Source organism: Dipteris shenzhenensis, chromosome 14 (assembly GCF_047967505.1).
Source record: "Dipteris shenzhenensis isolate YYH24624 ecotype China chromosome 14, Dip_SZ_1.0, whole genome shotgun sequence".
Lineage (NCBI taxonomy): Eukaryota > Viridiplantae > Streptophyta > Polypodiopsida > Gleicheniales > Dipteridaceae > Dipteris > Dipteris shenzhenensis.
In genome coordinates, this window is record NC_141609.1 from 45,598,766 (window position 1) to 45,608,596 (window position 9,831).

At 41.3% G+C, this 9,831-nt stretch overlaps 1 protein-coding gene across 1 annotated transcript; it reads left to right on the plus strand.

The window, feature by feature from the left end:
- The first annotated feature begins 8,575 nt into the window (after positions 1–8,575).
- On the plus strand, positions 8,576–9,605 carry LOC147894709 (protein LURP-one-related 15-like). Its single transcript, XM_087384824.1, has 3 exons — positions 8,576–8,884; positions 8,977–9,198; positions 9,299–9,605. Exons 1-3 carry the CDS (start codon positions 8,651–8,653, stop codon positions 9,428–9,430), a joined length of 588 nt encoding a protein of 195 aa, XP_087240950.1. The 5' UTR covers positions 8,576–8,650; the 3' UTR covers positions 9,431–9,605.
- Positions 9,606–9,831: the final 226 nt, after the last annotated feature.

The window sequence follows — 9,831 nt, forward strand, 5'->3', positions numbered from 1 at the left end:
TTGAAGGTGCCGCAGTCTCTAGCATTCTAAGTTGCCCTATTTTCATTCCCATTGGAATCCTCTTATGGAATTGTCCCAATCTCTAGGAAAGTTTCAAAGGATGGATTGATTTAGCAAATCCCCCTCCACCTATGGAAGACATAAAAGATATCCCTGTGCGGATGGGTGAAAGAGATGACATATGCAACATCACCGTGCCTTTGATCCATAAAGCATATGATGAGATCCAAGCCATCATGGATGGTGGAGCAAGTGTGAATGTCCTATCCAAGAATCTCTATGTTGATGGGGTCTCCCACCAATGCAAAAGACTCATTTCAACATATGCCTTCCAGATGATTCATGTGCAAAGCCATTGGGTATAGTGGATGGAGTATCCATAAAAGTAGCAGGAGTCCGCTTTACTCTTTAGTTCACAATCTTGGATCTCCCCAAGAAATCTTATCAAATCTTGCTCTGACATCCTTGGTTGTGTGAAGCATCAGTCCTCCATGATTGGGGAACTGATAGATTGACAATACAAAATCACAACACAGGAGTAGTAAGAGTCAGTGTGGGAAGAAATAAAACCCATTATGTCTAGACTATTAGATGAAACCTCTTTAATGACGATCGCAAGCTAATTAGCCCTCTCGCAACAACATGCCTTAGCTGGAGATACACAAAGAAATATCAACAATTGGATCCAAGCATTGGCAGCCATCGACAACTACCATAGACTGGATCCAATCTTCTCACAAATTGATGCTAAGCTCATGCAAGTAAAACCTCCACTCATACATGAAGCAAATAGATCCAGAAGTGCCATTCTTTATGGTTGACCTTGAATGGAATAGTAATCCTGAAGAAGCTATAAATGACAATAATGACTCGGATTTTCCTTGGGACCTTGAAACAGATGTTGAAAATGCTCAATTAGAAGACCATGTCTTTGACAATGATTTAGCCATTCTCCATGCCCTAATGGCTATCGAACTTCCCAAAGTCAAAACTACAAAGCTGCACAATAGTAGAAGATCCCGTAAAAAAACCAAAGGAGGACATCATTGCAAAGCCAAGGCTGACCACTTTAGTGAGTTCAAATGAGTCCAGACTCATATTGTAGAGTTGTATTTTACAGCTTGACAATGAGACTCCGAAAAAAGAAAGTCAACAAGATCGTCAAAAACTAATTAATGATACTATGCCACCTAGTGACCATAGCCCATGTATGGCTAGTTCAACACCATCAGAGGCGGATCTTCATGTAGTACTAGAGTACTTCAAGAACTATGCCAGTGGTAGTTTCCCCATAGTAATGCCAAGACTAGTACGAGAATCTGAAGTGCAAGAAACTGATAACATTGGAGAGACTCCAATCTATGAGGGACCGGCCAAAACTAGAACAATAAACCTCGCCCTTGAAGGGGAGGAAGAGAAATTGGTACTCATTGTGACATAGCTCACATAAGAAGATGAAACAAAGCTAAAAGCACTCCTATGGAATACCGAGACTACCTAGCATGGTCATACAAAGAAATGAAGTGAATTTTACTAGAAGTGGCAGTACACACGATACCTAATTAGGGAAGGTGCCCACCCTAAGGTATGTGGACCATATAGAACAAATCCAAAATATGGCACCATAGTCTACAAAAAATCTTAGATGCAAGATTCATCTATGAGACAGAGCATACTAATTGGGTCTCATCCATCATCATCATGCCTAAATGCGCAACAAGAAGTGCGCAACAAGAAGCTAAGGATATGTGTTAACTTGAAGAATGTGAATGCCACCACAATCAAGGATCACTATCTTCTACCTCTAATAGAAACAATGTTGGAAAAGGTGGCTGGATTAGGGCAGAGATATATAGCTTTTTGGATGGCTTTAGTGGCTATAACCAAGTGCAAATTGCTACTAATGAGCAATCCAAAACAGCATTTTCCTACAGAATGAAGCATCTTTGCCTATAGAGTCATGCTCTTTGGCCTATGTAATGCCCCAGCCACATTCCAGAGAGACATGTTCATCGCCTTCAAGTCATTTCTGAATATGTTCCTACAGGTATTCTTGGATGATTTGTGCATCCACTCCAACAAGCAAGACCACTTAAAATGTCTTGAAGTAGTTCTAATCAAATGGAGGAAATATGGCATCTCCTTAAATCCAACAAAATGCCAGTTCATGGTTACACATAGAGTTGTTTTGGGACATAGTTTCTCAACATGGGTTTGCAACAGACATGGAAAAAATCAAAATCATCATGGAATTGCCTCCTACAAATTCCAAAGGTGTTCAAGGCTTCATGGGACATGCCCTCTACCATAGAAGATTTATATTACAGTATGCCATGATAGACAGACCACTTTACAAATTGTTGGTAGAATCCTTATGTACTGAAGAGTGCGATCAAGGCTTTGAGCTTTTAAAGTGGTGCCTAATCACAACACCTATCCTTATATCTCGCAATTGTGATATTGATTTTCATGTTCATATTGATGGCTCCAAGTATGCAATTGGGAGTGTGCTTTGCCAACCTGGTGGACATATGAAAGACTACCCATTCTACTTTGCCAATCGGCAACTCAATGATGCAGAAGTCAACTATACTACCACAGAAAGAGAAGCCCTGGCAATGGTGTATAGTATTAAGAAAATTCGACACTATTTATTGCCAAATGATTTTATCTTCTACAACGACCATCAAGTATTGCTTTATCTATTCTAGGGTATGTGGGATATGAGGAGAAAGTTCCAAAATGGACCTACGCTATCCCACCAGATGCTATACAACCTGAAGTAATCCCATCGTTACAAATTCCAGAACCCCAAGAAGAGGATGAAACTAGAACTGATGGTGCAACATCCGAGGAAGATAGCAATGAGGAGGATGAATCTGATGAAGATGAAGGAAATAATATTTGCCTGCCACATGGGTCTGAAGATGAGAACATTGATGATGAACATGATGAGGATAGTGACTCGTGAATTGTGGCAATGATGGCAATAGGGTTTTGAATGTCTCATTGTATTCTAAATGTGTTCTTGTTTTTTGATTGTAGGTTGCGATTTAGGGTTGGATAAGAATTGTCTTGTTGTGCATTGTAAAGGTCTTGTGTTTAGGGTTTGGGCTTTGCTTCTTCCGTGTCACCATCACATAGGCTTCTGGGTGGTTATGCCAATTGTTGTGCTCTTGACCAAGTTCAATTGATCAAGAGCATGGCAATTGGCATACCACCCTGTCTCATATGCAATAGAATCCTATGCGAGGACGTGCGAACGAAGCATGTGCAAAGTTTAATTTCTTGTGCAAAGTTTAATTGTGAGAGAAAGAGATGGAGAGAGCAGTTATGATGAAAGTGCATATAATTATATTTCAATGGCAAATAGAAAATGCTTTTCAAGTTTAATAGTTTATAATTATTAAAGTTTAAAGTTTACTTTATATAAGTTTGCATAGTGTTTTACATTCCAAATTCCAATGCAACCATATCCTTCCTTAAATTATTTATTATGAAATAACCATAGCTTTCCTTTATGCAATTAAATTATTTATTTTCAATTAACTAAAGCTATTCTTAAATTATTTATTATGAAATAATAAATTAACACTATTCCAATTGATGACGTTAGGATTGCATGTGATAGATTTTGTGATTGCATAATGCAAAATAATTATGAACATTGGATGCATTTAAATTAATAACTAAGCAATTAAATATATGAATCCCACCACATCATATAGTACACCATCATATAACTTCAACAAAGGCACATATTTTCATCATAAAGACATTGTATACATGGTCATGAACTTCATTCAATGTCATGGTTTTGGATACAACTGTCCTAAGCCCAACACCATGTACAATGCCATTGATAGTTGGGCTTTACAAAGTGGACAAATTGACCTAGTTGGCAAGTAATCTAGTAGACAATAAATATGAAATTTGTGACCGCAAGGCAAAGAGTACTAGCCAGTACAATTATCAAACAAGCATTGGCATATTGGGCACAAGCAATTGTCCGGGCTATCAGAGAGAAGAGGCTCCATGGCATATGGTTGTGATGATGGATGGTGATAAATAGCCAACCGTGCCTCCACGCTTGCATCTCCGATTAGTGTTGCACGTGCTTCATGGGCCTCTTGCCGGAACCGCGTGTTGAGGTCCTCCAAGCCACTTTTTTTGCCCATGCTCTTCCTCTTTCTTGCAAACTCTCTCAACAAAGTCGGCATCTATCTCCAAAGACTGCTTCTTCATATGCTTGAATGCCTTTCGACTCTCCGAGAAGTCCATGGCCATCCCCCAATCTATGATGCCTACTTGTCTTGACATCTAGACTTTCCAACAAAATCCAATAAGATGTTGCCTGGGTGCAAGCCTATGTGCATCCACCTTGCTACATGCAGCCTTGCCAAACCATCCACAAGTGCATGGATGATATGGAGGAGATTCTCACAAAAGACATTGATCTGAGCAATATCTTCCTACTCCAATGTAGATGGGACTTCCCTGCTTGCTATGGCCCCATTAGATCCGCTCCTCCTCTTAGAACATGGTGGAAGTAGTGTGTGAACTGCCCTAGTCCATTGGCAAAATTTGAATAAATTGCAACAAGCTACCGCTATTAAAGTAAGGTGTGATGGTCCGCAATGGCTCTTGTCAGGTTGTTGCGATCACACGTACAAGGATTGGGTGTAATTCTCTCCTTGCTTCTCGTGTACACATCCCAATATTGCCCTTGTACTTCTTTCTAGCATATTCCACGTGATATGGCAACCTTGCAACTCCTACCATCCGCACTTTAAAAACAATTCCATAGGATCTTGAGCCAATTTTCTCACCTACTTGGATCGCCCTCTCTGTGACATAGGCCAAGAATGACACTCTATCTATGTTACTAGCCAGGTGTTGTGCCCTTTGAACCTCATCACCTCTCAATGGTTGAGAGGGTGTAGAGGCTGGCTGCTCTTCTCCTGCAGCCAAGGACATAGCTTGCCCATAAGCTGCTGTAGCCTTCTTTTCCCAGATCTTAGCCACTATGACACGACGATCTCACGCAATGACCTTACTCTTGTGCTTGGCCCATACACTTGTCCATTGTGTCAATGTGAAGACATCAAACTCTTGTGCAAGAGTAGGGTCTACATTGCATGCTTCGTTGAAGCGTGTCTCTGCATTCCCAATAAAGCTATCAACCCAAAGCATGGCATCTGTCTCCCGTTGCACCCGGCTCGCAAGGTCATCCTGACCTTCAGACTGCAAACTGGTCTTAGCATCACCAAGAATCCTCCTCTTCATAGTGCTAACTCCCTCTAAACTAGATACGGTTGATTCCATCTCACTCTCCTCCATGTTGCACACCCTAATAAAAAAGGCATCCTGAATGCTCCTCATCACTCTCTTGTGCTCACCCTTACTTAGTTCTTCCCCTACTTTTTGCTTAGTGCCAATGGTTGAGGCCATGCTTGTGACTAGATCTTGCTTTGTGTGTACGGAAAGCTTTGTCATGAGACACTAGCAAATAGCTACAGTTGCCACACAATAGTGAGTAGGCAGGCATCTAACAATAACCCCCACCCTATGCATGCATGAAATGCAAATGTAGATGATTTCAATGCATGCATGCAAATGATTTCAATGCAAATTTTTTAATTACATGAAATGCAGTGTGCAAGTATGCAAGAAATGATTCTTTCAATGCATGCATGCATGAAATGCAAGATAATTTCATAAAAATTTTGCTTTTAATGCATGCATGCAAGATAATTTCGTTAAAAATTTGATTTCAATGCATGCATGCAAGATAATTTTATAAAATTTTTGAAAAACTGCCCCCCCCTCTTTAAGTGGAGAGCCAAGGAAACCTAGTACCAGGTTGTGGTCCCAACTAGGCCCCCATCCTATTCAGGATGTGGGACCAAGAACCACTTCTTGGACCAGGCCCCTTAGCCAAGAGATGGAGAGAGGAGGATTTTTACCTTTTCTCAATCCACTGTTAGTGGACAGTGACACCAGCAGTTAGCATATATTTTTGGACGGTAGTACTACCGCCGATAGTTGAAGTATAACCACTGGTAGCAATAGTACTACTGGTAATAAAAGTATTGATACCGCCGGTTGTACTACTACCAATAGTTATACTTCAACTACTGATGGGAATAAAAGTACCAGCAATATGGTCACAGTTACCGTCGGTAATAATGTGTCATTTTACCAACGGTACTATTATCACTACTATCGATACTTAGATACTGTCGGTAGTATTACTGTTACTATCGCCGGTATGTATCCAGTTTCCAGGTCAAGGCCACCCAATAGTGCAAATCTATGATGTAACTGTGACTACATGAAATACGTCATTACGACACATAAAAGAAAATTCACGTGATTACATGAATATGAAATCCTTAGAGGCAGCTAGCCAGGAGCATCTTTTGAAGAGACATTGATATCTAGAGTTTGAGATGGTCCACGAATTTCGACCTGAAGTCTTCAATAATGTTGTAGAGGACTTCACGAGCTACATTTTTGCTATTTACTTTGTCTCAATCCAAGCTCTCTATCAAAAGATATAGCTTCTAGAAAAACAGGTGCTAGAGAGGAAAAACACTTAGAGCTTTTTCTCCAAGTGTTGGTTCCAAATATTGAGACTACCATTTGCAATGCCGTCAGTTCCATAGCATCTAGGATGGTCTCCAACCCCTACCAGAAAAGTTTCTTGCCATTCTGAGGTGGATTGACAGAGTTCTGAATCTCTGTGTCAATGACCATTTCCTTCTCTGTTTCGCCATTTCCACCGTGTATCAGATCTCCCACTAACAGGCATCCATTTGCAATTTTTTCTATTCCATTAGATCCAAGGTGGTCCAAAACCTTTGCTTGCAAATTCCATTCTAATTTTGTGAAGGTTTGAAGGCATGGTGAATCTCTTTGCCATCACGTTTCTCTGCTATAGGAAATTTCTCCAAAGTTCTAAGACCTTCTAGACGGATGTCACGTGGCAGATAAGGGTGACCCCCTTAAGTCTATTTTCCTAAGGTTCATTTTTTCAAAGTCAAATGCATGGTTGGCTCTCTATTTCTCCATCACCGGATGGGATTTTGGATTTTGGGATTTTTGCAGCTATGTCTCTAGATGATTGGGATGAGTTGGGGATGCATTAGCAAAGTCTACTATTAGACTTCATCTAGCAGAGTCAGTTTATTTCATAGTAGTAAACGAGAAGACTATAGAAGATTTGTGGAAGAAATTATGTGCCACTTATGAGAAGAAAACTACCTCTAATAAAGTTTACCTCATGAAGAGGTTGTTTGAGCTGCAGATGAAGGAAAGGGTCTCCATTTCTTCTTGAATGAATTCAATATTATTTTCAGCCAACTTCAAGCTCAGAAGCTAAATTTGAGACGGAGACAAAGGCAATATTCCTCTTATGCTCATTGCCATCCTCATGGGATACACTCCGTATAGCTGTCAGAAACTCGACACCTAGTGGAGTACTGAAGTTTAAATCTGATGTTGTGGTAGCTTGTCTGCCGAAGAGATTAGATGAAAGTCTATGGAAGGCAACAAGCAGGATGCAGCCTTAAATGTGAAAGGGGCAAATCACAGTCTAGGGGGAAGTCCCAAGAAAGAGGGAAGTTTCATAGTAGAAGTCTCATAATAGATGTTTTTTGTAAGGAGTTGTCAAGCATTGTTGGGTCATTGGGGAAGGTGGATAATGAATAGAATATGTAGAGACTGATCTGTTTCTCCAAGTGGTGGATAATGAATGGAATATACAGACTAATCTGTTTCTCCACGTGGTTTAACAGGTGTCTCTTGTGCAGTAGAGGAGCTTGGACAAACCCTTGAATGAGGATGAGCTTATGTTTGGTGGTAAAAAGAGTATGGAGCTGTCTTGTGGGAGCGGTGAGAAGACTTGGCCTTATGGGTAGCTTTAATTTGTATGCTAAAAGGAAATTGATTTTATTGGGGGAGAGTAGAGGTCTCCCATCGACACTTGTAGCGTGTTGGCCGTTCATCAGAGCTATTGTGTTCCTTGGGATCTAGTCTGTCAAAAATAGGATAGATTTTGAGAGGAGGGTGAGTGTTGGCTATGTGAAAGAGGCTATTGTTAGAGCTGCCATGGTGTATTTGCTGGATATGGGGTTTATTGTAGACTCCAAGGATGGTTTGATTAGTGAGAACCTTAAGAGATTAGCAGTTAGTTTGTGACAAGCTCTGCTTGGCAACGCAGATCGTGGGCAGAGTGCCTGTAAACTCGACCATACCTTGTATATTTTGTTTCCATGTTAATACAAGTCGGCAGTTTTCATGAAAAAAGTAAAAAAATTTGTGAAAGTATCTTGATGTGTTCCAACATCATATTCATACTTATGTCACTAATAGGATATTTTCCTTAAAAAAATAACATAAGGCTATAGTGGCTAATGGGAGAAGATTAAACTAATGAATGGGGGAAGAATTAAATATCTGTATAGAAAGATGCACTTGGCAACGATCATGAGGTGCCACGTGGCATGGGGAGAGTTGTTCTGGGCCTATTTAAAGGCACCCTACGCTAATGAACACTCTCAATTCTTTGCAAGCCAAGTCTCTACTCTCTACTGCCCATTCTATATCCTTAGTGAACTCCTTCACCATCATCACCTCCACCACCACCATGAGCTTCGAGGACGTTCCCCTCTCCCCCATTGTCGGTGAGCAATACTGTTCCCCCTTTCCCGTCGATCTTACCGTCTCCAAAAACGTCGTCAGCCTCAGCGGTGGTAGCTTCCAAATCACTGACCCCGATGGTCGCCTCCTCTTCAAAATGGACGGCCACTCCCTTAGCTTGCACGACAAACGTGTCCTCCTCGACCCTGAGGGTTGCCCCATCCTTAGCGCCCATAAAAAGGTTCTTTAGCTTCCTCCAGCTGCCCGCATTCGCTCTATCAATTTGCATTCCTCTCTTTGCCTGATCGCTTGCTTTCCTGTTGTGTGTTGCAGTTGGTAAGCGTTCACCATCGGTGGGACGTCTGCCGAGGAGAAAAATTCGATGAGGAGAGTAAACTCTTCTACGTCAAGAAGGCCAACGTTGTCCAGTTCAAGACCCATCTGGATGTTCTCTTCTTCGGTAATACCGATGAATCCTGCCCTGATTTCACCATCAAGGGCAATTTCTTCGAGCGGGAGGCCCAGATCTTCCAGGGCGATACCTTGATTGCAGAGGTAACCATTCCTGCATACTTTTCCTGTTGCTTCCCCCTTCTGTGTTGCTTTTATTGTCTTAGAATCTCCGATCTCATCGTTCCCGCTTCCTTGTTTGCAGCTCAAGCGCAAATTCTCTGTTGGAAATGTCCTGCTAGACAAGCACACCTTCATCACTGCAGTCTGTCCAGGCATCGATCAAGCGTTCATTGCAACCCTGGTCGTGGTCATGGACTCCATTCACGAAGACTAGAACGCTCAAAGTGACGCCAGCAGATAAGCCAAAGCTGATCTTTGACGAAGTGGCTAGATCCGAGTTTGCATTTCGCTAGTGCGAAAGTTTTGATATGTGATGTGAATGCCATGCTGTTACTTCGAGATACAGCGTACAGTTTGAACTATATGTCAAATAGATGGTACTTATACTCCTGATGTTATCCTTCTTAGTTGGTGTCATGTATTTCAGTCTTCGTCGGCACGAGCTTGAACAGTTTAGCCGATAAGCTTCTCACATACGGAATGTACGTGATCGAATAAATCGATCAACCGATGTTTATTTCTTATTATCATAGCCTCTAGCTTTAAAAAATTCGCACGGTGGACATCGAATAATTCGGTATTTGTCAATCCCTGGTCATGTGATGTCCTCTTCGT